The following is a 20,721-nucleotide window of genomic DNA, read 5'->3' on the forward strand; positions in this document are numbered from 1 at the left end:
ACAGTTTTATGTTCAAAATGGAAAGCAGTGAGAGGTCCTAAATCCAGTATCGAGCACACAAGCCCAGCTACACCTCAGGACCAGCTGTCATCGCCCAACAATTACTGCTGAAGCTCTTTTTAACTAAATGCTGATTTCATACCTGGAAAGCCGCTTTCATTGCCGTCAGCCGATCTCCCATGGCTCCAGTGGAGGGCTTGTAGGCCTCATAGTTGCTCATTACATTGTTATTATTTCCTCGATCCTAAAAAATAAGCACACTGTAAGAATGGATGCCAAGTAGGAAAGCCCCTGCTGTAGACTAGGCCTCAACATACTGAAAACGAGTGGGAAAGGGAACAGGATTTTTTTAGGAAGTTATGTTTTGTGAGAAAAGGTGTGGTAATGAAGAATAATTTAGAAACTCTATGCCTTTCAACCCAGTATTTCTATTTCTGGAAATTAATCCTAAATAATCAGAAATGAGATTAGATTATGCCCAAAGCTGACTATGTGGCATTATTTATATACAAACATGGACGTAATTATGTAAAAATTATAAAGATGGAAAGGCCACAAGGCAGTATGCATACTTTGAATCCAGGCCCTTGAGTCTGAACCTCAGCTTTGTCACTTCCCAGTGTGTATGTAACCTTGGGCGCCTCTGTTTTATATCTGTACTCACTCTTAGTGAGTGGCTGAGGAGACTGAATTAATATGCGTGCCTGCTTGGAATGGACCTGGCATATAGTATGTGCAAAGCATTAGCTATCCTTCTCATCTGAGTCAACCGCATCATCATCATGACTGTAATGTGGGAACAGATTACTTATCAAAGACACCAAGCTAACTCTGATGATCCAGAAATGTAGACTTGGCTTAGGAATCAGAGTAACAGGAAATAGGCAGTTAAGACGGCGAGTCAGGGAGAGCTTCTGTTACCTGATTTGTGAGAAAAGCTCTCTCCTCTCTGGTGAAATTTCCCAGAGAGTGTAGAAATCATTCCTGAGTTTAGTTACAAGATACAACTAGAATCTACACAGTGACCTTGTAGCAATGTCTAGCAGCAGGCTCTATCTAGGCCAGTGTTAGGAAAACAGACTGTGGGGTCTGTGGGGTCCCACATCCAGAGTTTCTGATAATCCAGGTTTGCGGTGGGGCATGAGTCTACATTTACTGCTAGTCCAAGAACCACCTCTAACCTAGACTGATTTCCTGAGCACATCAAGGTCCTTCTTCAATAGAAGGCACAACACTAAGAACCAGCATTAACATAGAGGTAAGCCAGCAAATTAAACACAAGCTTCCTTCCAGACAGGGTTCTGAACTCACTGAGGTTTTCTCAGGTAGAGAATAGTCCTACCGTTACTCAGGACTCGGGACCAGCCTTAACACGTTAAGTGCCCAGCCTGTTTTGTCTTCCGGACGGAAAGTATAGTGTCAGTTACCGGTGATTGACAGGGCGCTTAACGTGTTAAGGGCACTATTTTAGTATGGACTCACCGTGTTCTCAGAGCCTAGCCCAGGCCGCTCCCTGTAGCCCAGGCCTCCACCACCAATGTTCAGCTTTTTGCCCTTCCCTCCTTTGAAGCGGGACTTCCGAAACCAGGCATTCTGCATTGAACACAATTTAAGGTTAAGCCAGGGTAAGGAGAAGGGGCCAGAGAAAGGATAAAATCGAAGAGGAAACTAAGTGGGAGGGAAGAACTTTTTGCTTCATCTTTAGCCAAGAACCACAGATTCACTTCCTTTAGGTAGTTTAATCCACCAATTTGTCAGAAGGCTCAGATCCTATCTATGGCTTCCTTTATTGCTCCTTTTCCAAGAAGGGAAGTGATTAGTTACGCTGGCTACTTCTAACTTCCTTGAGGAAAGTGAATTTATTTTCTATTTTTCAATTTATCTATACATACCACTGGACATAAAAATTCAGAGTTTTTAAAGAATTACTGGGTTCAGAAGTAGAGGGGAAAAAAACTGTGAAGTGAGGTTTATTAGAATCGACTCTAGGCCAGACTGGTAGTCACATAAATAAAAATAAAATTTTATTTACCCATAGGACCTAAAAGTTTTCATTGAATTTGATCACTGCCAGAATACTATTAATCAGATTTATTCACATTCTCTTCAGAATGCAAACATCTCTGGGGGAGGTTAGAACTTTGGCTGACAATCACACATGCCAAAGTTCTTGAGAGGCAGGGCAAGCTTGGCAAAGGTGATGAGAAGCTGATCAGTCTGAGAGCACAGGAAGCCTGAGGCACAAAAAGAGATGTATCTGGTTCAAACTTTCAGTTTAGGATTGGCTCTCTACACCCAGGAAAGGGGAGGAAACTTCCCTCGGGTAATACAGGTCCTTTACTCTCAAGACCACATGACAACTGCATTATGGGTAACAGTGCTGTAGGCTAGCCTATCTGAAAAACACGTAAGTCTCTGCTAACAGAATGTGTACTCTGAACACATTTGTAATTTGGGGACTCCATGTATTAACACAACTTAAGATTTAATTCGGTAGAATGGCTCACTCAATTTTGGACTGGTAATCAGTGTGGTCTAAAATCTGAGATCTAAGTCTATGAGGAATAGTTAAATACATAATTTTTTAAGACATCACACATTTTTAGCTCCCAAAAGAGAAGACTGGGAGGAATAGAAGCCATCTTTGAAATTATACTTACATAGATGCTGCTGAGAGGATGAGAAGATAACCAGATGAATTTTAATGCCCTTACAAAACTAAATAGTACCTCTAAGCACTATTCTCCCCACCCCCACTCCTTTCTTGACATGTTTCTAGGTTATCTGCCTCACGCTTGTTGGAATTTGGTCACCTAGTTTTATAACTTGGAGCAACCTTGAAGTGTGCCCCAGCCCCTCACCTGCATTGCCAGATCTAGGAGTTCCTTGGAAACATGTTGATTGGCTCCTTCCAAGTTCCGGACAAGATCACCAGCAAAATTGCTGTCCTTGGGGGTTAGCAAGGTATAGGCCACACCCTTCTCACCCGCTCGTCCTGTGCGGCCAATCCTATGAGTATGGGTATCAATGTCTCGAGCCACATCATAGTTAATGACAGTCTTAATTGAAGGAATGTCCAGACCACGGGCTGAAATAATAAACCAAATTCTTTCATTCTTCATCAGGAGTCAAAAACCAAAGTAACCCTGCCCTAGCTAGTTTGGCTCAGTAGACAGAGCACCGGCCTGCGGAATGAAGGGTCCCAGGTTCAATTCCGGTCAAAGGCACATGCCTGGTTGCGGGCTGGATCCCTGGTAGGGGGCATGCAGGAGGTAGCCGATCAATTATTCTCTCTCATCATTGATGGTTCTCTCTCTCTCTCTCTTCCCCTCTCCTTTCCTCTCTGAAATCAATAAAAATATATTTAAAATAACAAAAAACAAAAAAGCAAAGTAACCCCAAATGCTAAATCTCTAAGAATCCAGGTTCTATTCTCTTACATATATATTATATATATATATGTATATATATATGTATATATATGTGTGTGTTATTGATTTCAGAGAGGACGGGAGATGGAGAGAGATAGAAACACCAATGAAGAGAATCATTGATCAGTTGCTTCCTACAAGCCCCCTCCTGGGGATTGAGCCTGCAACCCAGGCATATGCCCTGACTGGTAATCAAACCGTGACCTCCAGGTTCATTGGTCAATGCTCAACCACTGAGCCACCGCAGCCAGGCCCAGATTACATTCTTATCTAGGCAAAGTGCATGGTTTGCTGAGCTGAGATACAAGTTGTCCTTCTAGAACAAATGCCACCATTATAGATTCTATGATGCGGTGCCACCTACTGTAAGGTATATAACATCTGCCATCAATAACCTGCCATGGCCACTCTTGCACCAGGAATATATAAAAAATTAAAATCAGCTTCAAATATGCCTTGAGGCTGAGAAATTAACATCTTTCTGGTTATGATCAGTGTACTCTAAATGGCTCCATGGGATATGGCCAGCCAGGCCAGCAGAGCACCCTCAATCAGCTTGATCAGGTATTATACGTCTTGTACAGCAAGACAGAGCACCCTTACAGCACAGAAACCTAAGGTTATTGGGAAAATTCATATTCTACCTGCAACATCTGTGGCCACCAGGATGGGGATGTCCTTTTTCTTAAAGTCTGAAATGACCTTGTTTCTTTCACTCTGATCCATGTCCCCATGAAGCAGCCCAAGATTATGATCCTCCTGTTTAAGGTTATTGGCCAGCTCCTCAGCATTGGCTTTTTTAGTAACAAACAGGAGGACACTCCCTGAAGAGGTAAACTCGACCAGACGCCGGGTAAGCCAGTTCCATTTACTAGGCCCGGAATGGAGAATTTCCACAATCTGTGTCACATCTTCATTTGCCTGAAAAGGAAGAAATGAAACAGGATTGTGACATTTGTGCCACAGGGCACCTGAACAAGGACCAGACATCACATTTTCTACTTGCATCTAGCAGAACCTTAAACAATCTATCTTCTCCTGGGCCTTCCTTCAGCAAGTCAAGTGCACTCAAAACTTAGGTCCCTTTCTCAAATCACTGTGCTCTCTATCTTCCCTAATGCGTACATGTACCAACCAACTAATCTGCTAACCGCAGTATTTTTTATATGCCTACTACTCAGATTATTAATAAAGCTCCTTTTCTGCCCCTCCCACTCACTGTTCCTAGTAGAATTCATCCACACATACAGAAGGCACTCAAAAATGAAGAATGGACAATGTCAAAATGCTAACTGCACAGAACTTTTTTTTAAAAAAAAATATATTTTATTGATTTTTTACAGAGAGGAAGGGAGAGGGATGGAGAATTAGAAACATCGATGAGAGAGAAACATCGATCAGCTGCCTCCTGCACACCCCCTCCTGGGGATGTGCCCGCAACCAAGGTACATGCCCTTGACCGGAATCGAACCTGGGACCTTTCAGTCTGCAGGCCGACGCTCTATCCACTGAGCCAAACTGGTTTCGGCAAACTGCACAGAACTTTAATAAACATGGCAAGCAGCCCTAACCGGTTTGGCTCAGTGGATAGAGCGTCGGCCTGCAGACTGAAAGGTCCCAGGTTCGATTCCGGTCAAGGGCATGTACCTTGGTTGCGGGCACATCCCCAGGAGGAGGTGTGCAGGAGGCAGCTCATTGATGTTTCTCTCTCATCGATGTTTCTAACTCTCTATCCCTCTTCCTTCCTCTCTGTAAAAAATCAATAAAATATATTTAAAAAAATAAACATGGCAAGCAACTTAAGGAATTCTCAAGGCAGCCTTAACTGAATTCCAAATCACAATTCAGAGAAATTTTCCACACAGGTAAGGAAAAAACCCTTAACTCATTTTCACCAGGATGTTCAAGTCCCCCACTCCATGCTGTGCAGACCTCCTCCCTACATCATTTTAAATGTCAGTTCTATCCTGACTGGTAGTCTTCTAGGCAAAGCTTGCTTCTTTTCCCAACAAATGTTTGTTTTTTAAAAATGGATGCACTTATTTATGCATCCATTGGTTGGTTCTTGTATGGGTGCTAGCCGGGGATCAAACCCACAACCGTGGTATATGGAGACCACGTTCTAACCAACAGGGCTTCCCTTCTCTTTGGATATTTAAATTTAAAGCAAGTTTGAAACATGCTGCCTCACCCATAAATACATATTTTTCCTCTCAGTAGTGAGAAATTCGTTCCATGTCTCCATAATCTGAGAAATAACCTACTGGGGTCCCATCCAGCCCTGCTAAGGTTACCTCTCCAATATCTCCTTGCACCACTCGAATAGGGTCAATCAGAATGTCTCTGGCCAGTTTTTCAATCTTTTTCCGAAAAGTTGCACTGAATAAGAGAGCTAAAAGGTAAATTAAATTTTGTTAAAGAAACAGTATGACTTCTTTTTTGAATAACCATTAAGTTTCCTACTGACATTTAAAATATTATTTTAAAAAAATATTCAGTTTTTAAAAAATAAGCCTACCTGAACTTTAGTTAAAACAAAAGCAAACCAAAAAAACTGACTCACTAAGGAAAAAAGGCTTGATCTTACTCTATTTTTATAAATTTTCTGTTAAGACAGGGTTGTCAGTATGGTTAAAAGAAATCAGATCTGCACTGTGCATTGCCTCTACCCAATAAAACTGTATAAATTGGAGCAAGTCACTCAATTCTCAGCCTTAGTATTTATCATCTATAAAAATGAGTGAATTATAACTGATGACCTCTAAGGTCCTGTGCAGCTCAGCAGTCACTATCTCACCCTTTATAGTTCTTACCAGTACACACACATGATCATTTTTGCTGCCACAACTGAGTGCTTATAAAATAAATAGAGGAGCTTATTCTGAGTACAAATGTGGCTTAATAAAACTGCTGCATACATACTCTGTCTGTCAGGACGGACATGACTGGCTATGGACCGCACCTGGTACTCTGGAAGAAGTAGAACAGTAAAATTAATATTATAACTCTGCAATACAGTTTGGGATGCCTGGAAAAGTCATTTTAGTAAAAATCTTCATATGAAAGGTTATAAGAATTAAGGGGGAAAAGAAAGAAATAAGGAAACTTTGAAACTCCTAGATCTATTATTCAGTATGAAACTTGGAAAGCATTTTGTCCTCCGCCCAGTTGGGGTAGGCCCAATAGTGTTTCAATCAATAAAGATAGTTAGAATTCTCACACAGCCAGGTTAAGTGAAGGAGGACAGGAGAGCAAAGGGCCTTGAATGACATGACATCCACCCAACTAAGAACACAGACCTTGACATCCACAATCAAAAGCATATGAATAAAAATAAAGCATAAAGCCAATATCCCCTCTATATACAAAGGCATTTTCAATTGTCCTTAACCCAATCACACCTAACATACTTTTCCTGAAAGAACTCCTAAAAATAATTTCTAACCCTTCCCAGGAATATTTTTAGCTTCTCTCACGAAAAAAAAAAAAAAAAAAAAAATTGCTAAGTCCAGACATGGGAAAAACTAGTATCATGAGATCAGGGACAGAAGACACTGGTATTCAGAGCATACCAAATCCCATGTCAAACATTCGATCTGCTTCATCAAATACAAGATAAGAGACTCTCTGAAGATTGGTAGCTTTCTTCTTCACATGATCAATCAGTCGGCCCTATGAGAACCAGAAAATGAATAATAAATACAATTAAAGGCATTTACACAACTTTCTAGAGCTGTGTTCCTGGCAAAAGTATTAGTATGTCTTAGACTATATCAGACCCTGGTCTGACAGCCTTGACAAAGTCTTAAAAAAAACAGAAATTCTGAAAACTCCATTAGATTCTTCCTTTACATTATGACTTAAATTGTAGGAAAATGGCCAGAACAATTTTTGTGAGGCATTCTGAAATGACCTAATTTAAAACCTTACTGATGGGCTTTAATGTTTAGACTACTCTTCTAGACAGCCTGACTATACTTTGAATGTCTTTCTGATTCTTAATATTCTCAGTGACCTCATCCATTTTCTAGAACATAAGAAGAATTATTTTAAATAGAGGGGAATCCGTAGCTATTAATATATAGATCAGAGGATCTTATTGGACTGCTATTTTAGTCAATTAATCAAAATTAAACCAAAGCCATAGGCTGTCACTCACCAGAGTATTCTCTACCCTGCTCTACCACATTTTAGGGGGAAGTCCCTCTACTAACTAAAACTAACCACTTTTCCATACAAAGAGAGGCCGAGAAGCCATTAAATCCAAGACATACTTACTGGAGTACACACAACAATCTCTGCCCCTTCTTGAAGGGCCTTGGCCTGCTCCCACATGCTTCCCCCTCCATACACGGCCACTGATCGAAGATTATATGCTTTCCCAAACCGCTTACATTCTGCATGGATCTAAAAAGTTGTGGACATAATGACACATTAACAAACTCTGACAAAAACCTTTCTCACAACAAAAAAGGGAGTTACATAAAACACACAGAATACAATGTCAGAAAATAAAATGCTAGAAAATACTTAAAACAATTCTCATAGCATTTTTTTAAATCTTAAAACAGTTTTTCAAAGAAAAGTGTATATTTGGTTATATAGAAAGTATCCTATATAATAAAAGCCTAATATGCAAATCGACCAAACAATGGAATGACTGGTCGCTATGACATGCTCTGACCACCAGGGGGTAGATGCTAAAGGCAGGAGCTGCCCCCAGCCTGCAGGCCCCAAGCCAGCCAAGGCGGGTGCCAGCGGGGGCCCCCCAATCTCCCCACCAGTCGCCCCCCGGCCAGGCCTAGGGACCCTATCTGTGCATGATTTCGTGCACCAGGCTTCTAGTATAAAAATATTTTCCAAAAGTTTCCTGGTAGCTAAATGTATTTAATGCCACTCTATTGCACATTTACAAATGGTTAAAATGGGAAATTTGATGTGTATTTCATCACAATTGAAAAAGAAGTTTCCTGGTAATTCTACCCACTTGACTGGTTGGTCCCTTGCTAGTTCACATTTGCAAGAAGGCATTCCATACAAAGCACATACCTGCTGGCAAAGCTCCCTCGTAGGACACACAATCACTGCAATTGGTCCATCACCTGGTTCCAGTTCCTTCTGGTCCATTATATGAATCAGCATGGGCCAGATAAAGGCAGCAGTTTTTCCACTGCCTGTTTTGGCAATACCAATCATGTCTCTTCCACTTAATGCCACAGGCACACCCTAGAGAAAAAGAAAGTATATCCACTTTCAACCTTCTATTGTGAAGATGTTCTGAAGGAAATCCTAGGGAAGGAGTATATGACTATTAATGACATTCATTTTCACTGGAACGAAATTATCCTGGGCTATGCATACTAACTATGGAATAGCAAAAAATACGTGGCATTCCCCTAAACTTCTTGATTTGAAAGAAATATTTATCATTCTCTTCATGTGGATCAGCCACGATTTACAAAATATGAATAACTTCATTTTGCTTAAAATATAGAAATAAAAAAATTGTAATTTATAAGTAGGTTACTAAAATTTTTAAGATCTTGTCCCCTTAAAAAGGTACAGACTGCCCTAGCCACATACATAAAATTCTCAATTTTGGTGTAGGAAGGAATAAATCCCATATATAAATGTGAAATAGAAGTTATTACTTTCAGTTATGAGAATTTTCAGGTCACAGCCAAAGGGATCCTAGTCACTGACAGTACTAAATTTGTCCACACAGAAATCTTTATTTTTTATTTTATCCTCAACCAAGGACATGCTTGGAGGTGGGGACATAGAAATATTGATGTGAGAGAAAAACACCGATCAGTTGCCTTCTGTACACACCCTGACCTTGAGGTGGGGGAGGAGGGAGAGGGATTGAACCGGCAACCTGGGTACGTGTTCTGACAGGGAATTGAACTGGCAACCTTTTGGTTCAGAGAATGACACTCAACCAGAAATCTTTGGCGGGGCCACATATAAATCTTTTTGATTATACTCTTGTATTTCATGTATATCTTCCCCTTCTCTCCCCTTATTTAAAACAAAGGTTGAAGACGAAGCTACAGAGGGAATATATGGATACATTTGACCCATGTCAATTCAGTTCTGCACTAATCAGTGTTGTGTTGCTGTTTTTTTTAAATTGATTTTAGAGAGAGGGAGGGGGAGATTGGAGGAGAGGGGAGGGAGGGGGAGAGAGAGAAACATCAGGATTTGAACCCACATCCTGAGTATGTGCCCTGATGGGGAATCAAACCTGCCACCTTTTGATGTACAAGACGATGCTCCAACCAATTGAGCCACACTGGCCAGGGCTGCACTAACTAGTGTTTTATTGATTTGACTTGTTTGTAAAATAAAACAGTCATTGACTATCATTCTACTTCATTTTCCCTTCAGTATGCTTTACTTACCTGGCACTGTATTGGAGTGGGCTGTGTGTATTCAGATTTCCGAATCTGGTGCATAAGTTGTTCATCAAACCCGAAATGAGCAAAACTGCTTCCTGGTCTAGGAGGTGCAGCACCAGAGACCTAGAGGTAAAGACAATTTCCAGGAATGATTTGTACTTCAAAATAAACAGCACAGGAAGTTCAACAATATTTACCGTTACCTAGCATTTAGCTCGAATATAACGTGAAAATGTAAGTCTGTAGCCAAAAGCATATGCTGTTCAAAAAGGTAAGAAAATAACTGGGGGGTAGGGGAGGCTGGGGGGAGGTCAATGGGGAAAAAAAGAGACATATGTACTGCTATTTGTAATACTTCAAACAATAATAAAAAAAAAAAAGGTAAGAAAATAACAGATCTAAAAACTTATATAAAAAACTCCAGGATAAATATTCCTGAGATAACTGTCATATGATTTAAAATGATTAAGTGCCTAGACATCTCTTTAATAATAAAAATTAATTTTCTGTAAGAAATTAAAAAATCATTGTCCAATTCATTGAAAAAGGTCATTTTTTACCATTTTGCGTAACTATTAGCCAGATGGTAGAAAAAAATAAAATTTGCTCTTAAAATAAAATTAAGAGTGCAAATGAGCTCTAAATATGGTATGCCTTTATAACCCACTGGTTACAAAGATATCCGCCATTTCCATTTTTAGTCATGCTTGAAGAGTTAATGCTCCACTCAGTGATGGTCCAGACATTGTCAAGCACTATACTGTATCCAGGTAAAGAATGAAGCTTTTAATTTCCATGTTGATTCCAACAGTGATAACCTTTCAATGCTTCCTCTGGTGATGCTATCTATTTCTACTTGGGATTTTGTGTAAAAGTTTGGTTTTTTTTTTTTTGGGGGGGGGGCGGTACTTTTGGCAAACAGACACACACATATACACTCTCAGAAAACAGAAGTTCAAACATCACATAACAACTGGTAAGGCAGAGGCCAGAAAGCTGTCCACACCAGAGTAGATATCACGGTATTATCTGTGTGTGTTTCACTTTACTAACATCGAACAGCACCCTAAACAACGTGGCCAACGTATAACCTAACTTTTTGGGTGGGCAATTTAAACTATTACTGTGAAATTAGTGCATTCATATTTTTAAAAGGTGTTAATGTCTTCTAATTGAAAAAAAACCTGTACTGTATGTAATTTGAGAAGTGTATATTAATTGAGATATTATGACTTTACGTATTGATCACATCTACTGATTTGTCTTCTCTTCTGAAGATGGTGACTCCTACCCTTCGTCTCTAGCCCACCAAACACAGTTCTCAATACACTGTATTTGTTGGAGAAATACTTGCTGATTAATTTTAAGAGTGCGATGACATATTGTTCCATACAACATACAGAGTTGATTGAACACATTTAGCATGCATGTGCGTCACATGCAAGAAGAATACAATCCTATCCTCAAAGAGCTGGAAGACTAATACAATAAAAACAAGACACATGAGCCCAAGGGATATAATTATTACTCTACCAAAGACAGTGCAGAGACCATTAGAAAAGAAATTCAAGATTAAGAATATCTAGCTTAATGGTTGAACTTACCCGAAGATTGAGCTTATGCCGAAGATCTATTAGCTGCTGTGGGGTGAGGTTTGTTATCTCTTCATGTTCATTGTAAAAATTTTTTTCAAATGGTGGATAGTCAATCTGCAGGTCCAATTATTCAAAGTTAGTCTAGAATTCAAGAGTCAATCCTGTGAGTTTGACTTTAATGCAAAATAACCTTTTACAAATACTACAAAATAAAGCCAAAACCAGACAGAGAACAAAGGAATTCACTTATTCATGACAAACATCCCCAAAGTACAGCTAGTACCACTCCCTAATCCCATTTTCAATATAAACACCAACCTGCTTTCTAAAGAGACTCTTAAGAACACATTTCAGCTCTAGCCAGTTTGGCTCAGTAGATAGAGCACTGGCCTGCAGACTGAAGGGTCCCAGGTTCAATTCCGGTCAAGGGCACATACCTGGATTGTGGGCTCGATCCCCAGGAGGGGGCATGCGGGAGGCAGCCGATCAATGATTCCCATCATTGATGTTTCTCTCTCCCTCTCCCTTCCTCTCTGAAATTAATAAAAATATTTTTTAAAAAATACACTTCAGGGGAGTGAAGGGTGGAGGCAGAGTGAAGGGAGTCAAAGGGGGGGAAGGGAACATATGTAATATTTTGAACAGTAAAGATAAAATAAAAAAGATTTTAACAACTTTGATGAAGACTAAGGAATTTACAATGCCAAAGGCTTCAGATTTTAAAATAGCCCACCCTATAATATTTAAACGTTTTAGAGTAAGCTGTTCATTCACTTAGCTCTAAGCATCCTATATAATAAAAGGCTAATATGCAAATTGTCCCCTCTACCAGTTCAACTGGGAGTTTGACCAGGGGTCGAAGCTAACCGCCCATGGGCCCGCCCCTGATTGCCCCCCCACCCCAATCCGGTGGCCGGCTGGACTCCACCCATGCACGAATTCATGCACTGGGCCTCTAGTTTAAAAATATTTCTAATATTTCCTTTGGGGACAGATCTGTGTGTAGAGGAAGTTCTGTTCTTTTTAACAACATGGAACTGTTTACATAACTTTTAAAAAAAGAATGACCAAGCATTTCCAATTCCAAGGAGGGAAGAAGTAATTTCTGCTCCTCTTCATGGCTTACTGTACTAATAATACAAAACAGAAGCAAACCACCACATACGAATTTGGTTAAATGATTTTCTTTTTAACAACATGGTATGTCTACAATAAACTTATTTAAGGAGAACCTAAGTCTTTACTAGGTGGTCAAAAATTTCATAATTCTGGATAAAGCCTAATTATCTTTCTATAGCACTATCAACAAAAAGTTTTACAGTTTGCCTTTTAGGCAGGAACTTTCATTATGAGCCCCACAAGGCTGCTGCACATAATGGAGCCTTTACCGATTTCCTTTAGTTCTCTTTATCAGAATGGAAGCTCCATGAGAGCAAGAATTTTTATTTTGTTCACAAATTTTATATATAAACATGTAAATTTTTATATTAAGAAAGAAACAGGATGAGAAGAAAGCTACTTTTAAGTAGAAGGGATATTCTTCCCTTACTTCTGGTCTCTCCTGACAGACTACCCATTACATAAGAACAACTGGGAATACCCCAGGATGATGAAGTTTGAGCACTTTGTCAAAGATTTTTATTAGACGATTATTTCAAGTACTTGTATGTTTTTTCTTACTGGATTTTCACTCTTTATCATGGATACTTCTTCCTAGATCAGGTTCAAATATTTTGTTTCATCTGTCACATGTAAAATACGAAGGCATTATGTGATAGCATTTAGGCAAAAGGAAACATTTAGAAAACTGAATAGACCAGTGGTTCTCAAAACTTTTTAGCCTCAGGTACCCTTTACACTTAACAAAAACACAACGACTTTTCATTTATGTGGGTTATATCTATGGATATGTACTGTGTTAAAATTGAAACAAAAAATTTTAAAATTTATCAATTCATTTAAAAAATAACAACAGCCCTAACCAGTTTGGCTCAGTGGATGGAGTGTCGGCCTGTGGACTGAAGGGTCCTAGGTTCGATTCTGGTCAGGGTCATGTGCCTTGGTTGCGGGCACATCCCCAGTGGGGTTGTGCAGGAGACAGCTGATCGATGTTTCTCTCTCATCAATGTTTCTAGCTCTCTATTCCTCTTCCTTCCTCTCTGTGAAAAATCAATAAAATATATTAAAAAAATAAAAAATAAAATAAATAAAATAAAAAATAACAACAGCCCGACCAGCATGGCTCAGTGGTTGAGCATCGACAGTTTGATTCCTGGTCAAGGCACATGCCCAGGTTGTGGGCTCAATACCTAGTGTAAGGGATGCAGGAGGTAGCTGATCAATGATTCTCTCTCATCACTGATATTTCTTTCTCTCTCTCTTCCTTTCTGAAATCAATAAAAATATATTTTTAAAAATTTACAATGAACCATTACACTCTAACATAAATGCTTTAATAAAAATAACTTTGACATTGTTTTACATTTTTAGAAATCTCTTTAATCTCTGACAAAAGAAAATGATTCCTACAACATGTAAATTGTTGTGATATGTTGCTTTCAGCCCAGGAAAAAATCTGGCCTCTCAGAGATATGTGGTTGGAAAAGGGAATTAAGTATTTATTAACAGCCTTTTCAGATTCTTCTGGATTTTTACTCTTCTTCAATTCTATACTAAAACTTGACAAGAGGTAATTTCTTACAGGTTATTTTCACTGCGTAATCTGAAACCATATCATGAACTTTTTAAATTCTGTTACATTAGAGGCCCCGTGCACGAAATTCATAAACGGGGGTGTGTGTCCCTCAGCCCAGCCTGCACCCTCTCCAATCTGGGACCCCTTGAGGGATGTCCAACTGCCCGTTTAGGCCCGATCCTACTGCTGGCTCCCAACTGCTCACCTGCCTGCCTTCCTGATTGCCCCTAACCGCTTCTGCCTGCCAGCCTGATCATCCCCTAACCACTCCCCTGCCAGCCTGATTGATGCCTAACTGTTCCCCTGCCAGCCTGTTTGCCCCTAACTGTCCTCCTCTGCGGGCCTGGTCACCCCTAACTGCCCTCCCCTGCAGGTTTGATCGCCCCCAACTGCCCTCCCTTGCAGGCCTGGTCCCTCCCAACTTCCCTCCCCTGCTGGCCATCTTGTAGTGACCATCTTGTGTCCACATGGGGGCAGCCATCTTTGACCACATGGGGACAGCCATCTTGTGTGTTGGAGTGATGGTCAATTTGCATATTACTCTTTTATTAGATAGGATTATAACCAATGAATCTATCATATACTTTGAACGGGAGTCTTTATTCATGCATGATTTTGTAAGGTTATGCACTGGCCATTTTGAAAACACTGGTTTACTGAGGTAGTATGCAGATGATTCAAATGGTAAAATTTCATTATATACAGATATTTTTAAAATCAGTTATTACCATCAATTTCATTACAACAGACTTTACATATAAAAAAGCTGACAAGCTCACTGTGATGAATATGTTTCCAAAATTCTAAGTTTTGTTTGAAAGTTTTAAGCTTCTATCCTTGGCAATAAACACTTTTAATTGTTTTCCTTTAAGGGCCATTCATTTTCTCAAGTGAAAACAATATTCCATGAGAAAAACAGCTAGTTCAACTCACAACTAAAACACCTAAATGCTTTATTCTTTTAATATATTTTTATTGATTTCAGATAGGAAGGAAGAGGGAGAGAGAGGTAGAAACATCAATGATAAGAGATAATCATTAATAGGCTGCCTCCTGTACACCCCCCACTGAGGCTCAAGCCTGCAACCTAGGCATGTCCTGACCGGGAATTGAACCGTAGCCTCTTGGTTCATAGGTTGATGCTCAACCACTGAGCCACGCCAGCTGGGCTGTTTCAAAGATATTCTTAAGTGAAGCTTTTTTTTTTTTTTTTTAAACTGTGATAGTCTAGCAGGAAAGAATATATTGACTACAAGAACAGTTGGTACCACTGTCTTTTTTAATCCTCACCCGAGGATATTTTTTCCATTGATTTTTTAGAAAGAGTGGAAGGGAGTGGGTGGGGAAGGGAGTGAGGTGGGGAAGAGTGGGAGGAGAGAGAGAACCATTGACATGAGAAAGAGACCGGGCTGGAGATTGAGCCTGCAACAGAGATATGTGCCCTCGACCAGGAATCAAACCTGCGACCCTTCAGTTCACGGGTCAACACTAACCATTGAGCAAATCGGCCAGGGCTAGTTACCACTGTTGATTCATGCTAAGCTGTTAGCAGTTTTATCTACCATTGATTTTAGGCACTGATGCAAATGCTGACCCAGTAAACAAAAAGTAAAAATCTTAGCATTATGAAAATTCTTTGACTCTGTAGAATCCCTGAAAAGATCGTTCCAGGAATCCTTGGACCACACTTGAGAACCATTGTTCTAGATCTAGAATCACTAGGGTATCGAAGATCTAGTCTGATATTTAACCCCAATGAAATACTGATTTTTTTCAAGTGAATTTACTGATATCCTCATTTCCTTTTCCTGATTTAAGGAACCTGTAATTCCTGGTACCCCTTTGAAAGAACAGTCTCTTATCTGCTCCAGATCTGTGAGAAATAGTAAAGGTTTGCAGCAATTAAAAAATAAATGCAGGCCTAAGGGTCCATTTTGAAAGGAAGATGGTTGGTTAAGTGATGGTCTAGTACAGCAGTCGCCAACCTTGCAGACCTCACGGACCACCAGTACAATTTATTGAAAAAAAATTCTTCACATATAATCGAATGTGAACAAGCAATTCAGCTGTACCTTGAACAACGTAGGCTATAAAGCCTCAATCACTCAGTCACTTTTTGTTTCAACCACTTAGCAGAGCTGACAAGATCCCAAAGAACAAATATTCTTATGACATAAGGAGTATAAATCAGGAGTACTCAGATATTGAGTACTCAGATATTTTTAACACTGAAGAAACTATATTGGCTTGAAACAAGATCAAATTCATCAAAAAATACCATACCTCTGAATGATCAATGGGAGGAAGAGGATCAATGATTTTTTTGGAAGGTGCAATTGGATTTCCATCACTATCATATTCCAAATTATCTTCCTCTTCCTCTTGAACGACACCAGCAGTTGGGTTCTCTGCCATGTACCGAAAATAAGCTTCCTGCAGGAAAGCACAAGAACATAATCATACCAAGAACAATTGGGAACATTTCTGCTCCTGTAATTAGTGCACACAGTGTACCAGATGATTATAGTTTAAATACCTACCAAGTAAGAAGACTCTTACTAGCAATGATTCCTTTAACACTAGCAGTACTTGGAGGGACAATCAGAAGAAATGAGTGAAACAGTTAGTACTACAAAATGATTTAACGTAACAGAAGACTTACAAATCTGTCTGTTTCACAGCATTCCTGGGGTGGGTGTCTACCTACCCTGCCCAGAGCTGTGGAACACATGCTGTGGCTTTACCAATCCAAGTTTAGAAGTTGACACTGATTAGAAGGGTCATAAACCTGGAAAAGGCTACTGCTCACTTTGGTTCCCTTCTCACCATCCCATAACTGACCAATGAAGAAAAAAAACACTAAAGGACAGTCATTAATGTTCCATCTTGAAATAAAAAAATCACAAACAGAACCCCTAGAAAGAGGTAGAGGTTGGATGTTGCTAGAGGCCTCAGTGGATCCCACACTACTCTACTTCTTGATTTATGAGAATACACATTAGTTTAGATTATAAAAAATCAAGCTGAATAAAGCTCATATTTGTTTCTGATGTCATAATTGATCAAAAGTTCCATCTTCAACATGGAGGAAAGCCATGTTAATCTTTGTATTACCAATTGGTCACACATGTAGAAAAGGAGCAAGTCAAATGACATTCCCTGCTGAGTATCAGGAATGGCCATTTCAGTGAAGGCAAGCTCTAGCTTGTCCCCAGTGTAGACTTTGTGGGGTAAACATAAAAGATAGAAATCTGCATAGGAACTCACTTGGTCATCTTCCTCTTCAATGTCATCTCGAATACCCCTGGAAAAACAAGCGGAGAAACAAACTTCCCTGCAAATGTTCCACATACCCAGCTCCATACTTATAGCAGATTAGTGTTGAATTCCATACAGTACAGGAATTCTCAACACTAATAATAACAAAGCAGTAATAAGCACACTGTAAACTATCCATCCATCATACATGCTGCAGTTTCACTCTATATGCTGCAGTTTGCATTTCTTTTGAATGGGGTGCTAGGGTACCCCTAGAAACACCAATTACTAACAAGGTATAAGGAGTAAAAAATTTCTGAAGATATATACCCAAGGACCCTAGCCTTGTCAATCACATACAACAAACACCAAGCAATTGTGAAAAGCATATTATATTAAAAAAAAAAAAAATCCTGCTTTTGGTACACTAAAATAGGTCACAATTTTCTTAATGTCCCCTAGCTCTAGAGTAACTGCATTCAGCTATAGAATAATTGGGGACAGAGAAAAAAATTAAATCAACTCCTGGTAAGTTTGAGACTAAAACTCCTAAGCAGTTCACCAAGATAAGGGACAAACGCCCCTTTGCTGACTCTATCAGGAGCTTTAGAAAGTGTGGTTGCTTAGTTCCCACAACCATCTCTTTCTAATCAAACGTTCTGCCTAATCTAGAGCACTTACTATTCCCAAGGCAAGCTACACCACCAGTGTAGGCTTACTGAAAGAGGATGCAACACACAGTAAGCACCAAAGAGAGGGCTGAACCTCCATATGGCACAGGAACCTTGGGGAGGGTCTGAAGCACAAATTACCAAGCAGAAGGAGAAGTCCAACCATGCCTACTTTTGTCTGGTAGCAAAAACTTTAAGAGGAGTGTATTCAGCAAGGGATAGAGAACTCATTTTCCCAGAAAATAATGTATTTCAAGTTCTGACTCATTGCTAAAGCATGGTGTAACTCCTTAAATAAATTAGATTGTTATTTATTAATAATATACATAGTTTTAAAATGGCATAATCACCATTACTTCTCATAATCAATCCTATAGGCATTAACCTGTTTTGTTATTTTTATTAATTATGGAACAAAACTCAGAACAATGAGCCCAAACTTTAACAAAAAAATGAAAACTACAAAACATCAAATACCATTTTACCAAAAAAAAAAAGCTAATTACTGCAGACTTAAAGACTTTTGTAATCTCTACTATCTGCAGAAATGTTATTCAAGATACAGGGTTAACTTCAAGTTAAGAATTTACGTATTTTAATTTTTCCTCTATAAATTTTGGGAGATACAGGCGTTGCAATACTTTATTTTTATATAATCTTTGTGAGGGAGAAGAAAACAACTTACTTTACATTTTTCTTTTCCTTGTCCTTTTCTTCAAGCCTCTTCATATCTCTTGCTGCCTGATCCTAATGAAACAAAAGGATGTATACAATCATAGCAACTAAAAAAGAAATTTCTTTACAAAGAATTTTTAGATTCAAACAAATGCCATCATATTTTCAGCTATGCATTTTGACAATTGCATTTGGATGCAAACTACATTTTGACAATTTTCCAGAGAAATACCCAAATGTTCTAAAACCTTGGCTATACATGATGTGCGTGACCTTTACCTGCAATTTATAGCATGCGTAGAAAAATTAGTAAAAATGCTTGGTCACTTTTTTTTTTTAAGTTAATGAACTAATTGTGGCTGTAAAAGACCTTAAGCTTAGGCAAATCAGGCTTTCTCAAGGTGCAGCATAAGAAAATTTGCTTCACATTATCATTGGGGCTAGTAAAAAAATGCAGATTTCTGGATCTGGCTGAGGAAAGGTCGCTGTCAATCCAAGTTTAGAGGTTGACACTGATTAGAAGGGTCACAATTTTGTCCCCAGTGGACTTTTGGTGATGTCTATAGACATTTCTGATCATCCAACTTGGGGGCAGGGGGGGAGTGAAGGAGAGGTTGTTAATAATATCTAGTGGATAAAGGCCACAGATGCTGCTAAACATCCAACAATGCACAGACGAGTCACTACAACAAAGAATGATTGAGCCCCAATAGTCCTGGGGTTCAATACCCTGCTCCAGAATCCTTGTGGATAGAGTAAAATGCATGTAGTTTTCCCATTTTCCACAGGCACATTCTTATACAAAGAAAATTAATAATGACTGATCTAAATTAATTGTTTTATGTGTGAATATCAAGGTTAGAAAAATTAAATCTTCCCAAGGTTAAACACATTCTGCACAAGTTTCTTGTTATAAAGCAACATGAATTTTTCTGACTTCTTTCATTTAAAAAATGCCAGTGTATTAAACCTGGCATCCTATTTAATCAAGTGGTCCTGACAAAGAGAAATTATTTTTAAAAGAAATATTATACACAATCTACTTTTCAAGGGATTGAGCCACATATAAGATACACAGGGTGGGGCAAAAGTAGATTTAAAGTTGTGCGTACGTGAAACATAGTTTATTCTTGTATTATTAATTAGTTATTGCATTATTTTCCATACGAACAACTGTAAATCTACTTTGGCCCCACCAAATTTAAGGCTATAATTAAAGTGAAGACGACATAAACAATGTAACATAAGAAATGGCTAGCAAACACTTATAGAACATATTTGTTAAGCCTACATAAATCCTTTTTTGAAACACTGGCTAAAAATAAATCCTCACATGACTGAGAAGAGAAAAACAAAAATAAATCATACCTCAAAAAATAAAATCCTCATCTTGTGTTCAATCACTAGAAAAATTTATACTGAAGATCAGTATACTTTGGCAACAACACTTTCTCCAAGATCAAGATTTAATCTCCAAATTGCTTCAACTACTTGAAATGCCAAGCAAGAGAATCTAGGCCATGCTTGGATACTCCCACTCAAAAAGGGTGATGGCAGCTTGCACTACCAAAAATCAAATTTAAACCTAGAAAATAAAAAGCTGATTTTTCTTCTAATTCACCACTAAGGATATCTCAAGAAATAATGAGAAATAAACCCCTCTGAGAAATGTCCATATCTGAAGATTTTATATATATATATATATATATATATATATATATATATATATATATATATATGTATATGGAGAGAGATATAAAGACATCTCAAATATGACAAACCATTTATTGCCTTTACTTCTAGAGAGAACCATTTAATATATTTACTAACTTGCTACCATGATGCAAAAGCACATGTATGTTCTGAATAGTTTTGGTAGATGTTAGAGGCTTTTTATTATTATACTTTTGTATGTGTTTAAATTTTTTCTTAATAATAAGTAAATAAATAATAAATAAAAAAAGTCAGAAATGGGGGAAAAAAGGACAAAATGCA

At 38.7% G+C, this 20,721-nt stretch overlaps 1 protein-coding gene across 4 annotated transcripts in view; it reads right to left on the reverse strand.

The window, feature by feature from the left end:
* DDX42 (DEAD-box helicase 42) overlaps nucleotides 1-20,721 on the reverse strand; it is a 33,898-nt gene that overhangs the window by 1,984 nt on the left and 11,193 nt on the right. For all 4 annotated transcript variants that reach the window (XM_080682319.1, XM_080682320.1, XM_080682317.1 and 1 more), the window contains 14 exons: nucleotides 18,737-18,798; nucleotides 17,390-17,426; nucleotides 16,406-16,555; nucleotides 11,437-11,541; nucleotides 9,836-9,955; nucleotides 8,481-8,657; nucleotides 7,710-7,838; nucleotides 7,004-7,103; nucleotides 6,354-6,401; nucleotides 5,726-5,823; nucleotides 4,076-4,352; nucleotides 2,862-3,088; nucleotides 1,483-1,593; nucleotides 143-244 (listed from right to left, as the gene is read on the reverse strand). In XM_080682319.1, coding sequence (XP_080538445.1) covers nucleotides 143-244; nucleotides 1,483-1,593; nucleotides 2,862-3,088; nucleotides 4,076-4,352; nucleotides 5,726-5,823; nucleotides 6,354-6,401; nucleotides 7,004-7,103; nucleotides 7,710-7,838; nucleotides 8,481-8,657; nucleotides 9,836-9,955; nucleotides 11,437-11,541; nucleotides 16,406-16,555; nucleotides 17,390-17,426; nucleotides 18,737-18,798 — 1,743 coding nt within the window. The remainder of the gene's footprint in view (nucleotides 1-142; nucleotides 245-1,482; nucleotides 1,594-2,861; nucleotides 3,089-4,075; nucleotides 4,353-5,725; nucleotides 5,824-6,353; nucleotides 6,402-7,003; nucleotides 7,104-7,709; nucleotides 7,839-8,480; nucleotides 8,658-9,835; nucleotides 9,956-11,436; nucleotides 11,542-16,405; nucleotides 16,556-17,389; nucleotides 17,427-18,736; nucleotides 18,799-20,721) is intronic.

This window comes from Plecotus auritus, assembly GCF_963455305.1.
Source record: "Plecotus auritus genome assembly, chromosome: 7".
Taxonomy (NCBI): Eukaryota; Metazoa; Chordata; class Mammalia; order Chiroptera; family Vespertilionidae; genus Plecotus; species Plecotus auritus.